At 39.1% G+C, this 22,772-nt stretch overlaps 1 protein-coding gene across 1 annotated transcript in view; it reads right to left on the reverse strand.

Annotated features, from left to right (window-relative positions):
- Positions 1-22,328, reverse strand: part of SCCPDH (saccharopine dehydrogenase (putative)) — a 47,232-nt gene extending 24,904 nt beyond the window's left edge. Inside the window, exons 1-5 of the mRNA XM_057728979.1 lie at positions 22,027-22,328; positions 20,247-20,359; positions 14,851-14,931; positions 12,621-12,750; positions 10,070-10,119 (exon numbers count right to left, since the gene is read on the reverse strand). Coding sequence (XP_057584962.1) covers positions 10,070-10,119; positions 12,621-12,750; positions 14,851-14,931; positions 20,247-20,359; positions 22,027-22,216 — 564 coding nt within the window. The 5' untranslated portion in view covers positions 22,217-22,328. The remainder of the gene's footprint in view (positions 1-10,069; positions 10,120-12,620; positions 12,751-14,850; positions 14,932-20,246; positions 20,360-22,026) is intronic.
- Between the last annotated feature and the right edge of the window lie 444 nt (positions 22,329-22,772).

The raw sequence follows: 22,772 nt of genomic DNA on the forward strand, positions 1-22,772 counted from the left end.
AGTGCCTCAGAATGTAACCTTATTTGGAAATAGGGTTGTTGTAGATGTAACTAGTTAAGTTGAAGTCATTCATATTGGGGGAGGTGGGCCCCCAACCCCAAACCACTGGTGTCCTTATAAAAAGGAGAAATTACACACACACACACATCATGTGAAGATGAAAGAGAGGTCTGAGTGATGCAACTACAACAAAGGAACAGCAAAGATTGCCAGCAAACCACCAGAAGCTAGGAGAGAAACATGGAACAGATTCTCCCTCAAGGCCCTCAGAAGAAACCAACCCTGCCAACAACTTAATCATGGACTTCTTAGCCTCCAGAACTGTGAGAACGTTTCCCATGTTTAAGCAACCTAGTTTGTGGTACTTTATTATGGGAGTCCTAGGAAACTAATGCAGATACAAACTACCAAAACTGACTTAAGAGTATATAGAGAAAAAAAAGATGGTGGAGGAGTAGGACTTGAAGATCACCTTCCTCCCCACAAATACATCAAAAATACATCTACTTGTGGAGTGGCTCCTGCAGAACACCTTCAGAACGCTGGCAGGAGACCTCAGACCTCCAAAAAGGTAGAAGAACTTCCATGTAATTGGGTAGTGCAAAGGAAAGAAGGGAAAAAAAGAGACAAAGGAATCCAGAGGAGACCAGCCCCTCTGGAAGGGAGCTGTGAGGCGGGGGAAGGCTCCCACACACTGGGGAACCCCCTCACTGGTGGGGAAGGACAGGGGGAGCCTTGGAGGCCCCAGAACAGAGAGCAACAGCAGGTGTGTGCAGGGCAGAGTGGAGAAATCCCCCCTTGGAGGATTTAGGCAGCAATCCCCAGACAGAGAAGCTAATCTGCTCACCTGCTGTGGCAGTGGGGTCTGGGCGCCAAGGCTTGGGCTTCAGAGAAGGGACACCAGGGAGAGAGCTGGGGTTGGCTGCATGATAACAGCCTGGGGGACAGGTGCGCCAGCAAGCTAGGAGGGAGTTTGGGGAAAATCCTGGGCCAGATGGAGAGGCAGAGGATCTTTGTTTCAGAGTGCTTGGGAGGAGCTTCCCTCTCCGAGAACTCACAGGCTGCGAAGCGGTGCAACCCGCAGCTGCTGGACCGAAAAGCCTGCCTGCCACCCCACACCACCATGCCGCGGCTGCTGGATCAAAAAGCCCATCTGCCACCCCACACCCCTGCCCTCCCCGCATGCTGCTGGGTCCCACCAAACGCCCACCCACCTGCCCTCCGCCCTGCTCCCCCACCCCACCACCAGGCCCTGTGGCCCACCCACCCACAGCCACCAAGGGCCCTGTGTGTAAGTCAAGACACTGGCCACACCCTCCCGGCAGTAGGTGAAGCCCACCAGCACCAAGGGTCCCGCGATCAGGACCAACTTCCCTGGGAGAATGCACAGCACACCTCAGGCTCACGCTGACCTCTGCTGCTACAAGCACTCCTGCAGATTTCAGTTAGACTGCCATATCCCTCCCTACCCCATGACCTGAAGTTGCATGTGAGCCCCAATCACCCTCTTTCACCCCCTCCTGCCTGGGAGGGGAACCAACTCCTGAGAGCAACCCACATGCAAAGAAGGGACCAAAACCAAAACTGATCCCCGAGGACTGCAGGACCAAAGAAGAGAAAGAGAAACAGCCACAGGAGGAGCAGATTTAATGCCCACAATAGGCTTGATAGACCCTGCATCAGTGGATCACCTGAATAGACAAGTGTTTCTATAATAGAGACTGTAGAGATCGGGGGCAACTAGGAACTATGGGGACAAATACACACAGGACTAATACCAGATCACAGTCTAACTCACCACAGTCCTCTCCACAGCAGGTGCAAAGCCCTACCTAGAAGTATAGGAGGACTTCTTGGTATGTTTGGCTTGTTTCTGATTTTAGGTATTTGTTAATTAAATCTTTACTGTATATATCTGTATGTGGATTTGCTTGTAATTGGTATGAGTACTCTCTTCCTTATTTTCTTTGCTCTCTCTCTTTCTCTTCTCTTTGGTTTCTTTTCCTCTTCTCTTTTTGCAAGTGCAAGTGTGCACATCTCCTTGGGTGATTTTGACTGATTAGAGTTGCTTTTACCACTAGTCTTGGGGATCTGTCTGTCCTTTCCCCTTCTTCCCCTTTTTCTTCCTTTTTTTCTTTGCTCTCCTTCTACCCCCTTTTTCTCTGTGCCATGCAGCTTCCAGGGTCTTGGTGCCCCAACCAGGGGTCAAACCTGGAACTCTGAGACGGCAGAGTGGAGTCCAGGACATTGGACCACCAGAGAACTCCTGACCTATGGAATATTAATCACCAAGTGCTCCCCCAGAGTTCTCATTCTCAACACCAAGCTCCAAATCCAACCAAAGGCCAGCAAGCTCCAGTGCTTGAGACCTCAAGCCAAAAAGAACAGAGATAAGAGGAATTATTACTAGGCAGCATAGAGAAAGGAGACAGCAAATACTATAAATCAGACAAAATGAGAAAAAAAGAAACACCTTGCATGTAAAGGAGCAAGATAAAAACCCAAAAGACCAAATAAATGAAGAATAAATTAGCAAATTGCCTGAAAAAGAATTCAGAGTAATGATAGTAAAGATGATTCAAAATCTTGATAACAAAATACAGAAAATACAAGAAACAGTTAATAAGGACCTAGAAGAACTAAAGAGCAAACAAACAGTAACGAACAACACAATAACTGAAATTAAAAATACTCTAGATGATATAAACAACAGAAAAATGGAGGCAGAAGAATGAGTAAGTGAGTCGGAAGATAGAATGGGGGAAATAACTGCCACAGAGCAAGCCAAGGAAAAGAGAATAAAAAGAATGGAAGACAGTCTCAGAGACCTCGGGGATAACATTAAGCGTACCGACATTTGAATCATAGGTGTCCAAGAATAAGAAGAAAAAAAGAAAGGGTCTGAGAAAATATTTGAGGAGATTATGGGGGAAAACTTCCCCAACATGGGAAAGGAAACAGTAAACCAAGTCCAAGAAGTGCAGAGAATCCCATACAGAATAAACCCAAGGAGAAACACACTGAGGCACATATTATCAAACTAACAAAAATTAAACACAAAGAAAAAATATTAAAAGCAGCAAGAGAAAAGCAACAAATAGCATGTAAGGGAAAACCCACAAAGATAACAGCTGATCTCTCTACAGAAACTTTACAGGCCAGAAGGGAGTGGCAGGAGATAATTAAGGTCTTGAAAGAGAAAAACCTACACCCAAGAATACTCTACGCAGCAAGAATCTCATTCAGAATCAACAGAGAAATCAAAAGCTTTACAGACAAGCAAAAGTTAAGAGAATTCAGCACCACCAAACCAGTCTTACAACAACTACTAAAGGAATTCCTCTAGGCAGTAAACACAAGAGAAGGAAAAGACCTACAAAAACACAGCCACAACAATTAAGAATATGGTAACAGGAACATACATGTCAATAATTACCTTAAATGTAAATGGATTAAATGCTCCCACCAAAAGACACAGACTGGCTGAATGGATACAAAAACAAGACCCTTATATATGCTGTCTACAAGAAACCCACTTCCGACCTAGGGACATATACAGACTGAAAGTAAGGGGATGGAAAAGCATATTCCATGCAAATGGAAGTCAAAAGAAACCTGGAGTAGCAATACTCATATCAGACAAATTAGACCTTAAAGTAAAAACTATTACAAGAGACAAGGAAAGACAATACATAATGATCAAGGGATCCATCCAAGAAGAAGATATAACAATTGTAAGTATCTATGCACCCAACACAGGAGCACCTCAATACATAAGGCAAATGCTAACAGCCATGAAAGGGGACATCAACAGTAACACAATAATAGTCTGAGACTTTAACACCCCACTTATTTCAATGGACAGATCATCCAAACAGAAAATAAATAAGGAAACACAAGCTTTAAATGAGACATTAGATCATCTTGACTTAACTGATATATTTATAGGACATTCCATCCAAAAGTGGCAGAATACACTTTCTTCTCAAGTGCACATGGAACATTCTCCAGGATAGATCACATCTTGAGGCATAAATCTAGCCTCAGTAAATTCAAGAAAATTGAAATCGTATCAAGCAACTTCTCTGACCACAACGCCATGAGACTAGGTATCAATTACCTGGAAAAAAATGTAAAAAATATAAACACGTGGAAGCTAAACAATATGCTATCAAACAACCAAGAAGTCACTGCTGAAATCAAAGAGGAAATCAAAAAATACCAAGAAACAAATGACAATGAAAACACGACAACCCAAAACCTATGGGATGCAGCAAAAGCAGTTCTAAGAGGGAAGTTTATAGCAATACAATGCTACCTCAAGAAACAAGAAAAATTTCAAATAAACAACCTAATCTTACACCTAAAACAATTAGAGAAAGAAGAACAAAAAAATCCCAAAGTGAGCAGAAGGAAAGAAATCATAAAGATCAGATTAGAAATAAATGAAAAAGAAATGAAAGAAACAATAGCAAAGATCAATAAAACTAAAAGCTGGTTCTTTCAGAAGATAAATAAAATTGAGTCTGATTAGCCAGAGTCATCAGGGAAAAAAGGGAGAAGACACAAATCAACAGAATTAGAAATGAAAAAAAGAGAAGTAACAACTGACACCACAAAAATACAAAAGATCATGAGAGACTACTACAAGCCAAAAAATTGGATTATCTGAAAGAAATGGATAAATTCTTAGAAAAGTACAATCTTCCAAGACTGAACCAGGAAGAAATAGAAAATATGAACAGACCAATCACAAGTACAGAAATTGAGAGTGTGATTAAAAATCTCCCAACAAACAAAAGCCCTGGGCCAGATGGCTTCACAGGTGAATTCTATCAAACATTTAAAGAAGAGCTAACACCTATTCTTCTCAAACTCTTCCAAAATATAGCAGAAGGAGGAACACTCCCAAACTCATTCTATGAGGCCACCATCACCCTGATACCAAAACCAGGCAAAGATGTCTCAAAAAAAGAAAATTACAGGCCAATATCACTGATGAATATAGATGCAAAAATCCTCAACAAAATACTAGTTAACAGAACCCAACAGCACATTAAAAAGATCAAACACCATGTTCAAGTGGGGTTTATCTCTGGAATGCAAGGATTCTTCAATATACACAAATCAATCAATGTGATACATCATATTAACAAATTGAAGGATAAAAATCATATGATCATCTCAATAGATGCAGAAAAAGCTTTTGACAAAATTCAACATCCATTTATGATAAAAACTCTCCAGAAAGTGGGCATAGAAGGAAGTTACCTCAACATAATGAAAGCCATATATGACAAACCAACAGCCAACATCATTCTCAATGGTGAAAAACTGAAAGTATTCCCTCTAAGGACAGGAACAAGACAAGGGTGCTCACTCTCACCACTATTATTCAACATAGTTTTGGAAGTTTTAGCCACAGCAATCAGAGAAGAAAATGAAATAAAAGGAATCCAAATTGGAAAAGAAGAAGTAAAATTGTCACTCTTTGCAGATGACATATTATACATAGAAAACTCTAAAGATTCTACCAGAAAACTGCTAGCACTAATCGATGAATTTAGTAAAGTAGCAGGATATAAAATTAATGCAAAGAAATCTCTTGCATTCCTATACACTAACAACGAAACGGCAGAAAGAGAAATTAAGGAAACTCTCCCATTTACCACTGCAACAAAAAAGAATAAAATACCTAGGAATAACCTGCCTAAGGAGGCAAAACACCTGTATGCAGAAAACTATAAGACACTGATGAAAGAAATCAAAGACGATACAAATAGATGGAGGGACATACCATGTTCTTGGATTGGAAGAATCAACATTATAAAAATGACTGTACTACCTAAAGTAATGTACAGATTCAACTCAATCCCTATCAAATTACCAATGGCATTTTTCACAGAACTAGAACAAGAAATCTTACAATTTGTATGGAAACGCAAAAGACTCTGAATAGCCAAAGCAATCTTGAGAAGGAAAAACGGAGTTGGTGGAATTAAGCTTCCTGACTTCAAACTATACTACAAGGCCACAGTGATCAAGACAGTATGGTACTGGCACAAAAATGGAAAGGAAGGTCAATGGAACAGAATAGAGAACCCAGAGGTAAACCCAAGCACATATGGGCACCTTATCTTTGACAAAGGAATCAAGAATATACAATGGAAAAAAGACAGCCTCTTCAATAAGTGGTGCTGGGAAAATTACAGAGCTACATGTAAAAATGAGATTAGAACACTTCCTAACACCATACACAAAAATGAACTCAAAATGGATTAAAGACCTAAATGGAAGGCCAGACACTATAAAACTCCTAGAGGAAAACATAGGCAGAACACTCTATGACATACATCAAAGCAAGATCCTTTTGGACCCACCTCCTAGAATCATGGAAATCAAACCAAGAATAAACAAATGGGACCTCATGAAACTTAAAAGCTTTTGTACAGCAAAAGAAACCATAAAGACATGAAGACAACCCTTAGAATGGGAGAAAATATTTGCCAATGAAGCAATGGACAAAGGATTAATCTCCAAAATATATAAGCAGCTCATGCAGCTTAATATCAAAAAGCAAATAACCCAATCCACAAATGGGCAGAAGACCTAAACAGACATTTCTCCAAAGAAGACATACAGATGGCCAGCAAACACATGAAAAGATGCTCAACATCACTAATCATTAGAGAAATGCAAGTCAAAGCCACAATGAGGTTATCACCTCACACCGGTCAGAATGGCCATCATCAAAACATCTAGAAACAATATATGTTGGAGAGGGTGTGGAGATAAGGGAACCCTCCTGCACTGTTGGTGGGAATGTAAGTTGGTACAGCCACTATTTGGAGGTTCCTTAAAAAACTAAAAATGGAACTACTGGGCATATACCCAGAGAAAACCATAATCCAAAAAGAAACATGTACCATAATGTTATTGCAGCACTATTTACAATAGCCAGGACATGGAAGCAACCTAAATGTCCATCAACAGATGAATGGATAAAGAAGATGTGGCACATATACACAATGGAATATTACTCAGCCATAAAAAAGAATGAAATTGAGTTATGTGTAGTGAGGTGGATGGACCTAGAGTCTGTCATACAGAGCAAAGTAAGGCAGAAAGAGAAAAACAAATACCGTATGCTAACTCATATATATGGAATCTAAAAAAAATGGTACTGATGAACCCAGCGACAGGGCAAGAATAAAGATGCAGATGTAGAGAATGGACCTGAGGACATGGGGTGGGAGGGGCAAAGGGGAAGCTGGGACAAAGTGAGAGAGTAGTGTTGACATATATACACTACCAAATGTAAAACAGATAGCTAGTGGGAAGTTGCTGCATAACATAGGGAGATCAACTTGATGATGGGTGATGACTTAGAGGGCCAGGACAAGGAGGGTGGGAGGGAGTCTCAGGAGGGAAGGGATATGGGGATATATGTATAAATACAGCTGATTCACTTTGGTGTACCTCAAAAACTGGCACAACAGAGTAAAGCAATTATATTCCAATAAAGAGCTGTTTTTTTAAAAAAAAGAGTATATAGAAAATCTAATAACCTATAGGAAATGAAGAGATTGAATTTTTGTTATCTCTTCACTGATTTCTACTATAATTGCATTATAGTCTAAAACATACTCTAGAACAGGGGCTGGCAAACTATTTCTGTAAAAAGTCAAACTAAGTATTTTAGGCTGTGCAGGCCACATGTGGTCTCTGCTGCATATTTTTTGTTTTTTATTATAGCTCTTTAAATATATTAAAATTACTCTAAGCTTGCAGCCATATAAAAGCAGGCCATGGGCTGACCCTCCTCTGGAGCTGCACTACCCAGTATGGAAGCCATTACATAGCATACATGGAACACCATCATTGTGGCAAGATGTACTGGACTGCACTGTTCTTGAGTATATGATTCCAATTCTCTGAAATTCTCTGGGTCTTGCTTTATGGCCTAACACATAGTCTATGACTCATTTTTTTTTTAATGTAAAATAACAAAACTTAAGGGAAAAAGTTGGATAGATGTAGGAGGAGAACAATCCTGTGCCAAGGGATGCACAGAATCAAGGCAGTTATCTCTGTCCATCCTTGTGAAGTTAAGGCTCTCTATTTTGCTTTAAGGGGAATGAGGAGCTGCATTGATTTCGATGTTTTAAAATCTCTGGTCCTGATTAAGCCCCAACTTTGAGTCCTTATAATAATAGGACTTAATAACATTTATTGAGTGATTACTAAGTGCTAACCTCTGTTCTGATTTATATTCATTGACTAAATCCTCATTGCAACCATATGAAAGAGAAAATATTCTCATCTCGTGTTACAGATTGTCTCCTGCTGCTCTTTCAAAAGAAGCTTCTCTTCTAGCTCTACCTATTTTCTCACTATCTACCTGTAGTGGACATCTGTTTTTTGTCAGTCCTGCACTAATTCCCTGCAACCCCTACCCCAACTTCTGCTTATAAAACTCTCTTTCCTATTTGGAATTTGTTCCATGGTTCAGAAGGGCTTGGCCCTATGATCCCTCCTCCATAGGCCCATGACCCAGGCCTGGGCAATCTGTTTACTCCATTACCCCAGGTCACACTGTCTGGCTCAAGAATGATGAAATGATCCAATACTTGACTAATCTTCCCTGTCTTTGAATATTCAAACTCTGCTAGCTGCTCCTGGGAAATCAAGAACCTTAAGGACAATGTATATCTGGGACGGCCAGCACCTTCCCCACCATTGTGAGGGCCTACACTGAAGAATGCAGAAGTAACAAAGAGACAAAAAGAGGAAAAGAAAAAAAATGAGTTCTGATAATACCATTTGAACACCCAGATCCAGCCATACTGTTTACTTGTAGATGTTTGCTTACATGAATCAATAAATTCCATTCTGTTCTGTTGGTTTAAATCAGGTTGAGTTGGCTTTCTAACTCACATTCCCCAGAGTTCCAAGCATGTCCTTCATTCTCATTTCTGAGCCTCAGTTTAGGTTGCTACCTCTGATCTTCCAAATGCTATTCACTTTTCAAGGTTCAACTTAATAAGGCCTCTATGAGGCATTCCCAGATTACTCAGGCCCACCATCACTTCCCTTTATTCTGATACTCTAGTGGATCACGTCTGTAATCACAAATTTTAGCAAGTTTTATCTAGTTCCTCACGTTTATTCATCTGAACCTTCAGTCCAGGCAAACAGAACCATTACTTAAACATGCTCCACTCCATCCCACAGTTACATCTTTATTAAACTATTTCCTCTCCCTTATCCACATTTCCTCAGCACCACTCTTTAAAACTCAGTCCATATCCCAGCTTCTCTGAAAAGTCCTTGATCTCTGGCCTCCCAGCTAGATGTAACTCCCCATTCTCAGAATCCTACAGTACTTCATCTGACCTCTTTAATAACAATTTTTGTCTCCTGAGTCTAAATTATTACCTTTTTAAGGGTTTGTATGTTGTTCATTTATGTGTCACACTATTTTGCACTACTATAAATACTTACATTACACAGTATTTGAAATACTGAGTATTTTTTAAAGAGAATACTTATGAAGCCTCAAGTATAGACACAGAATTGGGTTAGACACTACTGGCAGTAAAAGTACTACCACAGGACATGATCCTGTCCCAGAAATGCAACTAGCTTATGTTCCCAAATAGATTTAGGTCATAAATTCAATAAGATTACATTTGCATCATACATTTCTTATAAGGCCACAAGAGCACCTAACTCCAAGTTAGGCACATAATAAAAAAGCACTGATTTGCATTAAGGTGGTAATTTTCTAGGCTGACAACATTCATCACATAACAACGATAGATCTTTAGTGTTAGGATGATGGTAACTCATTCTAATAATGAACTGTGCAATTGTTTTAAACAAATTCTATTTTAAGTCAAAATAATTCTCAGCAATCTACTTTTTAAAATTAAACAGTGACTTTCATACACTAAAAATTACAACTGTATACACAATTTAGTAAATCTAAAACTTTGTAACAGACAAGTATCATTTCCAAAATGCTTTTAATATTAACATGGAAAACACGTGACAAGCAAAAACTAACCTCAGGTCCTGAATGTATAGTCAGGAAACTTTCCACAGCAGTCAATGTACCTAAAAGAGGAGGAAAATGGTAGAAGTAAAATCAAATAAAAACCCATTAATCCAGGACAAACAATAATAAGCTACTCTTATTCATTTAGGGAATATTTTTATTAAGCCCACAGCTGATATAATCAGGAAAGTCTGTGCTATAACTGTATTATTAGGTTATTGTAAACAGATTTAAGGAGCAGCTAAAGCCAGATAAATTATCAGAAAAAAAGTAGTTTAGCATAAACTAAAATGCTAAAAGTAGTTTAGCATAAACTAAAATGCATAAAACTCACAAAATCTTTTCTAGTATTCAAACTGGCACTGCAAAAAATCTCTTCCAATAAGGTAACAATTTAGCTCAATCATTCTGGAAGGCCATCAGTTCTCAAAACTACATCTATGGAAATTATTCTATTTTCCAGTATTGAGAGCTTTCAAGAAGACTCATTAGTAGTGACTTACAATGAATGTATAGAAACCCTACCAAAATGGGCCTTTGGGGTGGCTTATTAAATACTTAAAATAAGGCTGTTTAAATGAAATAAAAATATAATGAGTAAGAAACCAAGGTCCAAAAAAAAGGGGAGAAATCAATTATATTAACCATGAGGACTAATACATATGTATAGTGGTTAAGTATTTAATTAATCTTTGAGCTTATCGAGAACAGTAAGACAAAAGAAAAACATAATGGGCTGGCTGATTTTCAAAATCTGATAAAATACACCAATTTCTTAAGAGACAGTATTCCTAGTTTTAATTTCCAGAGAAAATTAAAGCATGGGGCCTAGAAAGTTGACACTGAGCAAGGTAATGAATAACCACGCCATCCACAATGATGTGACAGCAGAAAAGAACTAAAGCCACATAAATATCAATTCTTTGACACTGACAAAAACCAAGAATAGATCATTAGAATCTAACTCACTGGAGAGCATTCTGAGAGTTAAGAGAATGTGACCTGGATATATGGCTCTGTGATCCAGCCCTGTGCAGAGAAAGCACATGCACCACCTAAGGCAGTATATAAAAGAATGTGAGCCACCTGAATCAACAATTAGCGGGGGTATTTGTTAAAATGCTGACTCCTAGGTTTTAGTGTCTAAAAAAAAAGTTTTAAAATAAATCTGATTTTTTTAAAGATTGATTTTATTATTTATTTATTTAATTTTTGGCTGCATTGGGTCTTTGTTGCTACACACAGGCTTTCTCTAGTTGTGGCAAGCGGGGGCAATTCTCTGTTGTGGTGTGTGGGTTTCTCATTGTGGTGGCTTCTCTTGTTGTATAGCACTGGCTCTAGGCACGCAGGCTTCAGTAGTTGTGGTGCGTGGGCTCAGCAGTTGTGGCTCAAGGGCTCTAGAGCACAGGCTCAGTAGTTGTGGTGCATGGGCTTAGTTGCTCCGCAGCATGTGGGATCTTCCAGGCCAAGGGATTGAACCCATGTCCCCTGCACTGGCAGGCGCATTCTTAACCACTGTGCCACCAGGGAAGCCCAAAACAAATCTTAAAGTAACATTTCTCCCTTAAAAATAAAAAAGGACCTATTCAAAATAACAACTACTAAACATTTAAGAATAACCTCAATAAGAAACATACAGGACCATCATGAAAAATAGTCTAAATGTTTTTAGTAAATGGAGATTTATAATAAGTTTTTTAATAAATAGACATATACTAGATCCATGGGTTGGAAGACTAAATAAACATTTTAAAGATGTTCAGTTCATGGCCTTGTCTTTATTGGGAATCGTTTCAGTGTTTCATCATTAAGTCTGATGTTGGCTACTGCTTTCTGACATTTATTGTGTTAAGAAACTATTCTATTCCTCAATTTCTAAAAATCTAAAATCAATAAATGGCTTGCATGTGCACTACCTTTGTTTAGCTTTGGTTTCAGAGTTACCTATCTAATATAAACTGGAACACTTTCCATCTTTTTAAGCTATAGGATGGTTTATACAGAACTGGACTTACTTGCTTCAGGTCATTTTCTAAAGGGACACTTTTTATATATGTATGACATTCCATTGTTTTACTATAATAGTGATTTTTTTCCATTCCTAAATTATTGTCTCCATTTAAAAACGAGCTAAAAAATATATCAAAAATCTTGTTCAATACTTTCTAGCTGTGTTCGTTAAAAAAATTAAAACTTTCCAATTATAGCATGAGTAAAAATTATACTTTAAGATGTATTAATTCCTATACAAAGCAAGTTTAAATTTATAATGCCTGCCCAAAATTTTTTTCCAGAATTTCTACAGCTATAACCACAACTAAATTCAAACAATGGAGAATTCCTTCCTTTAGAACACTTATAGTACTAGCCATACCTCAAAAAATAATAGTGTCAATAGCACTTTCTAACAAGTACAGCTATATTAAAAACAAAGTACGTGTTTTAATACTACCCATTAATAGTTCTGTTTCTTTTCCCAAGCAGATTTTAGTTCACCACAATTACAAACATCAAACACCTCTATTTTAAATTCCATTATTGCTTATTGATCAGTAATTACCATGCATTTTATTTCTGGTGTATATCACTCCCAGATCTGCTGGAATGGAGTCAAAGCCACTGCTTCCAATGATATAAACCCCTTTTTCTGCAGCTTTCTCATGATACTTCCAATACATTAGTTCCAGAAACTAAAGATTCAAGACAAAAGATCTGAATCAGAGCTACACAGAAACATCTAGACCAATATTAAATGATTTACCTTTAAAAACAAAGCAATTAAACTGTGAAAAGGCTAACCAAGATGGTTCTGCAGCAAAATATTAACTGTCAAAATAGTTGGCACTTGCTTAGCAAATGTACCTACTATGTTCCAGGTGGCGTGAGAGATACACTGATCTGACTTATTTCATTTTTTAGAATGACTTTTAAAAGCAAAAGTAATACCCTATAAAAATTAACATAGAAAAATACAAAGAAAGCAAAAAAACAAGTTACCTCAAATCACATCTTCCAGGTGAACATCATTACAGACATGTATCTGTGCACATACATATAAATAGACAGATAGAGTGGTAGGAAAAGAGGGGATGCAAGAAGGGAATAATGTCTGTTCAAACTCTTTGCCTGTTTGTTATGAAAAACAGTTTCAGATTTACGGAAAAAAAAAACTGAGTAGTAGAGAATTCCTAGGTACTCTGTACTCAGTTAACTCTATCATTACATCTTTTATATTAACATTTATTATAATGAACCAATACTGATACATTATTACTAACTAAAGTCCCTATTTTGTTCAGGTTTCCTCATCTTTTACCTAATGTCCTTCTTCTGTTCAGGACCCCATGCAGAATACCATACTACATTTAGTTGTCATGTCCCCTTAGGCTCCTCTGGCTGTGACGGTTTCTCAGAATTTCCTAGTTTTTGATGACCTTTACAGTACTGGTCAACTACTTTGTAGAATGCTCCTCTATTGGAATTTATCTCATGATTTTCTCATGACTATACTAGAGTTATAGGTTTTGGGAAGGAAGACCACAGGGGTAAAGTGCCATTTCATGATATCATATTTCACAAGAGTATATACCATCTCACAGATATAGAAAGCAAACTTATGGTTACCAAAGTGGGAGGGAGGGATAAATTAGGAGTATGGGATTAAAAGATACACACCACTACTATATTTAAAATAGATAAACAACAAGGGCTTACTGTATAGCACAGGAAACTATATTCAATACCTTGTAATACCCTATAATAGAAAAGGATCTGAAAAATATATATAGCTGAAGCACTTTGCTGTATTTCTGAATCTAACACAATATTATAAATCACCTATACTTCAGTTTAAAAAAAAGAGGACATAATATCAACATAATTTATCACTGGTGATGTTGACCCTGAGCTAGTGTTTCATGTCTCCACTGTAAAGTTTTTCTCCGCCCTCCCCTTTCTCTACTGTATTCGCTGGAAGGAAGTGACTATGTGCAGCCCATACATAAGGAGTAAGGAGTCATGCTCACCCTCCTCAAGGGCACAGTATCTACGTGAGTTACGTGCAACTTTGCACAGGAGATTTGCCTCTTTTCTCCCCTTTGTCCATTTTTAAGTTGGGTTATTTAAATTTGTATTTTTGATTTATACATATTCTAGATCATTATTAGGTTGTGATGCCATGTTCATAGTACTTTATAACTTAGAAGCTTTTCACCATTTTCTTTGCTCTAGAACATTTTAAATAAGATAGGAATCAGTTTTTCTTACATTCATGTTTCCCACCTCTTCTCATATCAGTCTTGGTAACTTATACTTTCTTAGCACTTTCCAATATACATCACCAACTGATAAGCTGGTACCCAGCAGAGACTATAGGGACATATGAGGTCACAGTTATAAAGAAGCTCAGTGCTTATTAACACTTCACTTCCTGCAGTGCTAATTCAGGCAAACCTCAATGCAACTACTAGTTTTTCTACTTAATGGTTGCATGACTCTGAGCAAGTTTTATTTTAATTAATTCTGTTTACAGCATTCAGTAGCGGTAAAAATCAACATATCTTATACACAAAGGCTCTGAAAGAAATCAGGTTGTAGGGAAGAAAAATTCAAGAAAACTGAAGCTAAGACCTTACCATCATGTTCTCCTTCAAGTGTTCAATGAAATACCGCCTCTAAACTCCTTGGAGTCATCACCTTCTAAAATATGTCTGCAAAATTACACTAAATATTTTTCACTTTAACAGAAAGTTGTATTGTTAATTTTGTTCTTTCTCTTCCACTTTACATACCTGAGGTTCTCCAGAGATGTCAACACAGCTAGTTCCATTTTCAACACATGCTTTTACCACAGGTTCTCCATAAAATCGATACTGGGAGAATAAAGAAAACAAACAGTTTACTCTTACTTAGCTTAAATGAAGGAATACCATTGAGTATTGGAAGTATAGTCTTGAATATTAAGAAATCATATATTAATAAAGCAGCCTAATGAGAAAATAATGTAACTGCAATTTACCTACTCTCACAGTGTAAATAAAAGCATGATGGAATTACTTCTAACTGAAGACAAAATCGGAAGTTTTATAAAAGTAGTGACTCATTTGAGTTGAATTCTGAAGAACAGTAAGGATTTGCCAGGAAAAAGAAAATCCAAATAAAGGAAAAATTATATGTAAAAGTGTGAAAAAGGGTGATGCTCAGCATATCTGAAGCACAGAGTAGTGGAGACGGCAGTGGTAAGAGATGAGTCTAGAGAAAAATACTTGGGCCAGATCAGGAACAACCCTAAGTGCCATGCTATCAAGATTGAATTTTATCTTGTCTGCATTACTGAGCCCTCCTAGAGGATTTTAAATAGGACAGTGGTGGAAGATTTATAACACAGACATACCACTCTGCCTGTGGTATTGGAAAACAAAACTCATGACAAGTAAGAAATGAAGGACAAAAACTACGCAAGGGGAAGGATATACTAAAGGTAAGATATACTTAAAAGACAGAAATGAGTGGACCTCCTGATTAGCTGGATGTGGGGACCAACAACTAATGGCTGTATTAGCCAAAATAAAGACAGACAGGACGAAAAGGTTTGGAGGGGATACATTTAATATTATACAAAGTAGCTATTCTGAGCCTGTATGATTTTGGATCTCCCAAACTATCTGATGCTCAAACTCAAGGAATCAAAATTTTAAAAATCTTATATAATAGTTAATACATCAGAGTCAGTCCCATTTTAAAGGAAGTATGATGAATTTTCCCTTTGTGAGGGAAGGGTAAGGGGAAGCACAAACTCCTCTGCTCCCCTCATTCCTCGCAGCAAAAGATGGAGAAAGGAGATGGTCTGCTTCTTCTAGCCTTCAAGAAACAGGTAAAAGGACACTTGAAAAGTCAGGGCATTGCAGGGATTGATCTTTTCACGTAGGTCACATAGGCTCCTCTCTATCTGACTTCACAGCCTCATCTCCACAGCCTCCTCCCCCTTCTTAACACCAGCAAATGACACTGAAATTACAGGACCAGGAAAGTGTGTTTAAGTTCTAGCTGATCCTCTGCCATTAACCAACCATGTAAAATAACTGAAGCACTGAACTTCTGAGGCAACACAGTACAGTGGAACAAACAAGGCTTTCAAGGCACCAACACCCAAGTTCACATTCTAAATCCATCATCTACTAAATTGTATGAATTCATTTACCAATCATGTACATGGACTACTATACTAATGTAATATACATTTTGAACATATATAAAATGGACATAAAGTTGAAATTAAAATAAATACAAGTCAAAGCTCTATTTTCTTTCTGTACCCAATAGATCGTCTTGGGTAATATTTACACATATCCAATTGAAGCTCATCTAGCGACTTCCTTCACCTTCTCGTTGTTTTACCCCCAAACATCTCAAGTTGCCCAGTAGTCCACCTGTGTCAGAAACACCTGGGTCGTTCATTAAACATGCTGGTTGCTCAGTCCCACCCCACTCCCTCCAGTAATAAGCTTCCTGGGGTAGACTCCAGTAACCTGCATTTTAAATGAGCCTCACAGGTGACTCTTATGTACATTAGAGGTAGAGAATCACCTCCTTAGACATTCTCCCAGGAAAATCTCACCTTCTTTCTGGATTTCAATTACAATATGTATGCTGATGACGTCCAGCTCCTATCTCCAGAGCTGCTCACTGATGAGGCTGCCTGATCTGTGGTTTCTGTCATAAACTTCAGGACCCACAAAAGCACAGGACATGGGGCAAAATTAATTTCACTTTGGCTTCATTTTCCTTCCTCTATTCCCTCTTCACCCTAACTTCCTCACTTACTTAAAAATATAATTCCACTATAGTGCATGCATTTCCTGTCTTAATTCAAAAATATCTAGCATACACCTCAGTTTCAACACTTCCAAAATCGGATTCATCACCTTTCTCTCAAAAGCAGTTTTTCCCCCTCCACTTCCTAGCACAGGAGATAATAAAGAATAATACTTAAAAGTACTCATTCAGTCATTTTCTGTATATTTTGACATAATGCTTGTTTACATATGCCTGACTAGTTTTACAGGTATCATTTAGTTCTCACTAAAGAGATCCTCACAAAATAAGAGAAATGGGTAACAAAAAAAAAAAAAAAAAAACCTTCAAAGAAACAAATTATGACACCAAAATTGGCAAACTGGTGTCTACCCCTTGGAGTATAACCCATGTTACAAAGTGAAAAAGACCTTCCAAGTAGAGTTTAGGGAGGAATGTGTTTTGGGGGCAAAAAGCTAGAGATGCCTATAAACCATCCAGCTGGAAACATCTAGAAGGTAATTAGATCCACCAGTCTGGAGCTTAAGGGGTAGGTCCTCAGTGGAAATAAATTAATGTAGGCATTGTCAGCATACAGATGGTATTGAAAGCCATGGCTTTCAAGTCTTTCAGACCACAACCCATCCAAAGAAATTCATTTCACATAGCAGCTCCATGCACAAATATATCTGACACAAAACCTTCATGAACTAGTACTTAGCTGTATTATGTGTAATTCACCCTATTTTCTATTTCAGTCTATCTGATTTTCTCTTCTTAATGCCTAGTCTTAACCTACTGAGTTGATTTCACAAGGTTTACAGAATAACTGGCCTAGTTACAGTCTCTGGGATGGTGAAAAAGTTCTGGAAATAAAGTGGTGATAGTCATATAAGACTGTGAATGTACTTAATGTCACTGAAGTGTATACTTAAAAATAGTTAAAATGCTAAATTTTATGTTATGTATATTTTACCACAATAATATTAAAAAGTGGTCCAGGAAATATAAACAGAATAGAGTTTCTAAGGCTTAAGCTCTGAGGCCTCTGGCATTCACAGGATACAAAGATCTAACATAGGAGAGACCGAGACAAAGCTGGGGGATAAAAAAACAAAAAGTAGGAGAGTGCAAGAAATCAGAAGCCAAATAAAGAAAGAAAAAAGTGATCAATTGGAACAAATGCTGAGAGGTTTGATTAAGATGAGGACTGAGAACTGATGACTGGATTTGACAGGACGGGGATGTTGGCAGAGTAGTTTCATTTAAGGAGTGTGGATAAAAGCCTGAAAAGACTAGATAGAAGCGGAGGTGAGGGAGTGGAGACAGTAAGTAAGGTGAACTCTTTCAAGGAGTTGTGCTAAAAGGGGGCACAGAAGAATGGGAGTATGTAGAATTAAGGGAAGTTATTCTTAAAATGGGAGAAATAATCCCATATTTGTATGTTGAGAGAAATAATCCAATCATGAGGGAAAATTTGATGATAGCAAAAAAATGTGTACTTGTAAACCTGTAAATACAAAGTCTTTGAATACCATGCCCATTAGAAGCAGGGGTAGTTTTTCTTTCTAAAAGGAGGTAAGGCGGAGTCAGGGTACAATGCAAATAGGCAGGTAGGAAGATCTGGTGGTATAAATTCTCTTCTGATAACTTCTATGTTCATAGAAAAAAGAAAAAAGGGATGAGAAAAGAAGAGAAGAGAAGAGAAAAAAGAAAAGAAAATCACCAGGTAAGAGTGAGGAAAAAGCAAAAAAAGGAGTGGGATACTAAAAGTATGAGAAAAAAGTTATACATTATAGATTTATAGTTATAGATTGGAATTGCTGGAGGTACTGAGGCTGCACGTGAGGTCTGTAACCACATATTTAAAGTGGGACAAGTAAGCACCAGGATGCATTGTTCTCCAGCCAGACGGTTACACATGTTCAGGTAGAGTAAGCAGCGAGCTGGAGTGACCAGGGCTGGGGTTTTTTGAGAGTACTTGTGGGGGAGGGACAAGTTGGCTGAGGATGTATGTAAAATAAGACAGTGATTCAAGCAATGAACCACAGACCACGTTCTAAACTAGTTAATGAAATAAACTGAAATAAACAATAGAAATTCATTTTACTTGACAATCAAAAATCTTTCTGGTTTCATTTAATGAAATTATGAACAGTTCTGTAGATGCTTAGTTTTCAAATGTTTTGACAATTGAAATAGCTTCCTCAGATCCATAAATGTCACCAACATTCACCCTGTAACACAGACCACAAGTATCTCTTTCACGTCCAGGCCAATAGCTGCAGCTAGAGGTTCTCCTCTCATAATATCCAATCTCAGCCACTTCTTACCACCTCTAACACTCCTACCCTGTGCTTGGCTTGCCTGGACCATTCCAGTGTTGGTTCCCTATCATCTATTTTTCCTTTCAGAAGCCAAAGAACTTCAAATCTGTAAATCAAATCATGCCCTTGCTTTTAACCATTCAATGACTCTTTCATATTTAGAAGAAAATCCAAACCCTAATCTTGACCTTGCAGACCTAACCACCTAGCTCCTAGGTACCTCTCCAATCTAACTTCCCACCTTTCTGCCCTGCTCACGCCCAACCATGCTGGCCTCTCTCATATTCCTCGGTCTTGTCAAGCACATGCTCATCTCAGGACCTTTGTATCTGCTCTTCCCTGGAACCCCCTTCTCCTCAAATACTCATAGGGTTTACTCCCTTACTGCATTCAGGTCCCTATGCAAATTTCAGTTCCTCACAGAGACCTTTTCTGACCATCCATCTAAGAGAGACTGCTGTGTCAATCTTTTTATCTCCCTTCCCTGTTTTATTTTTCTTCAAAGCACTTGTCACTTACCTACTATTATAATATTATTTTTTCTGTCTCCCCACTGGACTGTAAGCTCCATAAGGGGTTTTCTGTTTTATTCACCATTATGTCCCTAGCCTAGTGCAGTGTACATATAATAAACATTCAATAAATATTTGTTGAATAAATGAATGAATCCTTTTTTAATATCTTTCTTTGTACATGCACTAATATATATACTGGTATAGTAATATGTAATGTAATTTAAAAATAAATAAAAAGTAAATTATGGGTACATGCTTAAACTTTTTTAGTTAAAGGGCATGCAGCACAAAAAAAAGTTTGGCATTTATAGCTGTAACCACTAAATAAACAAGCATACATTCCTGGAGTCTACTGTCTCTCTCTCTCTCTCAAGAGACTTTGGTCTTATCCATTTGCTTCTCATGAGAAGTAAAAACTCCCCATATGGGGTTAAGGCCCTGAATCAATTCTTCCGTCCCCTGCCCTTATGTTTTTCTGGAATATAAAATACCAGATTCTGCTAGAAATGAATAGATTGTTTGTTCTGATACAAAGAAGGGCAGATTACTTACTGGTCCTACACAATTGAGGACAACTGCTGCCTGTTTAGCCATTTCATCAAGTGAGGCTGGATTAGTGATATCACAAATTATTATTCCAACTTCAGATGGCAATGTTGGTCTTCCTAAAATAAGAAATAAATTGTTTTAAGAAAATCCTGATACAGTATTAGATCTCCCAGATCTTCTTTTCATAATAACCAGTGATGGCAAATTTACTAAACATACTAAAAGCTAATTCTCCCTCTCAAACAAAAGATAAAACTGTTTTTGACCAGGTAATTAAAAAAAGGGAAAAGACTATGAGGAAAATGGAGTTAAAACTAGAGGTTAATAAAATACATTACTAACCTTTAAAAGAAAATCTAACATAAGAAATGTGTAAATGACAACTCTATGCAAAATGCCAATTTTACAAGTTTTCAGATACTGAGATGATTTTCCTGACTTCCTCTTCAGGAAGAATTATATTATAAAAGTAGTTTCTCATCAACTATTAAACAACTACTTATGATAAAATTATGAGGACGGGAGTTAACAATATAAAGAAACAAAAGACTGAGGTGAAAAAAAGTCTAGGGAAGAACACTCATGTTCATAATAAGGAAATAATTGGTATAAACTGAATTGATAGCGTAATGCAGGTTTCATGGTTTAAGGTGTATTCCTTGCAATAACTTGACCTGGGCACTACAAATGGTAGGAAACTAGGCTGTACTTGTACAGTCTTCTTGAACAGAAAAAAAGAAATGGAAGAATATATTTTAATAGTGAAAGTATTTCTCTTGGAAAAACAAAGAAGGAGCAAAAAAACTCTTTGCTCAAGATTATGTACTTGATAGTGGCAGCAGGAGAGTTCAGCTACACGGTATCTTCTGTACAAATCACAAACAAAATAGGTTCCAAATTTCCAAATAAATAGGGCTCTGTGTGGAATTATAAGGAAGTGAGATGTAGGTTAAACAGAAGAATGAAGTATACCCAGAGCTCTAGTAGGTGCTGTTTGTCTCTATGACAGGACAGCAGGATGGGAAATTAACAGCCAAAGTTAAAGGCAACTGACTCCTGACGTAGGTGTTCCCCACAACCATCAGGTTAGGGTCTCTGTGTGTGTCTCTCTCCCCCACATCTGTATCCCCAGCATTTAGAATAGGACCTGACGTTAAAAAGACTACTCAACAAAAGCATGCTGAATGAATACCAAAAGAGTAAGTAAATGCCCAAAACAAAAACACACAAAAAAATTTTTTTTGGATATAGAGTGGAGAATTCTTACAAACAAAAACTAAACTAAAAATTTAAGCCACAGCAACGTTACCAGTAAAACTCCTAAGCTTTCTCTCCCATCTTCAAAACACAAGGCAAAGGGAGAACACAGACAATCCTGAAACCAGTGGTCTACTTTTGTACCCCGTCAAATATCAAGAGACTTCCAGCTCCACCGGGTACCCTTGCTGTAGAAGGGGACGGAGCAGAGAATGGAGAAACTAAAGTTCCTGACTATTTCGCCAGCGGGGAGTCCCTAACGAAGGGTGAAATTCAAGGGGGGATTTCTCTCCCCCCCACCCCCCCAGCTTAGGGAATGGAACGAAGCTTTGACACTATCTGAAGCCCCACTCTCCTCCTCCTGGCCTCTAGTAGGGCTGGGGAGCTCGCGGGGCACCCAGGGAGAGAACCGCTCATTTCAGGCGGCTGGAACCCTTCAGCCGGGAGAAGGGGGATCGGGGGTGAGAGCCGCGGCGGCGGGGCCGAGACCGGGCTCCCGAGGCCCCGTCCCAGTCACCCCCTTTACCCAGCTTCATGGCAGCCCTCTCCAGGACTCGCTGCAGCTTCTCCCGGGAACGGCCCGCCACAGCCCACGGCAGGCGGGAGCTCCGCTCCGGGGACACCTGCTCCCGGGCCACCTCCTCGGTCACGAACTGGCCGGTAAAGCCAGAGGCGCCGAACACCACCAGGTGGAAAGGCCTCTGCTGGGTCGCCATGACGAGCCCACAGCGACGCAAGGCCCAGGGCGGGCCAAGTCCACGGCGCCTGCGCCTCAGACAGCCACCCCACTACCGGGCGCAGCAACCGCCTCCGCCGTGGCCGCTGCGGTCGCCGCCGCCCGCGCGGCGCGCTCCCGAAATACCGCGCGCGCCGCCGCGGAGCCAGGGCCCCCGCCCACGGCCTCGCCCACGCCGCCTTGTAACCGCGGCGCCGCCAAACCTGCTGCTCCGGAGTGTTTGTCGTGCTACTGCCCGGGGCACTGGCTCGCGAGGCCTGTGTGTTAGCGGGGCTGGCGGCAGCAGGCGGCTGTCCATCCTCTGCCCTGTCGTTGGTCCTGCACAGCTCTGATTGCATCTTTTCGCTCTCCCGAGGGTTGTAGGGGGCGGCAGCTGCAGCCAGTTATTCCTGTTACAAGAGGGGGCTGCACAAAGAGGGTTCCCGAAAACCTTCTGATGGCTGAGAGCATATTCCACGCTGAAACCCCTTTTTAAATTCTTTAACTTTTTTTTTTTAGCTCTTTATTGGAATATAATTGCTTTACACTCTTGTACC

This window comes from Hippopotamus amphibius, chromosome 3 (genome assembly GCF_030028045.1).
Source record: "Hippopotamus amphibius kiboko isolate mHipAmp2 chromosome 3, mHipAmp2.hap2, whole genome shotgun sequence".
NCBI lineage: Eukaryota > Metazoa > Chordata > Mammalia > Artiodactyla > Hippopotamidae > Hippopotamus > Hippopotamus amphibius.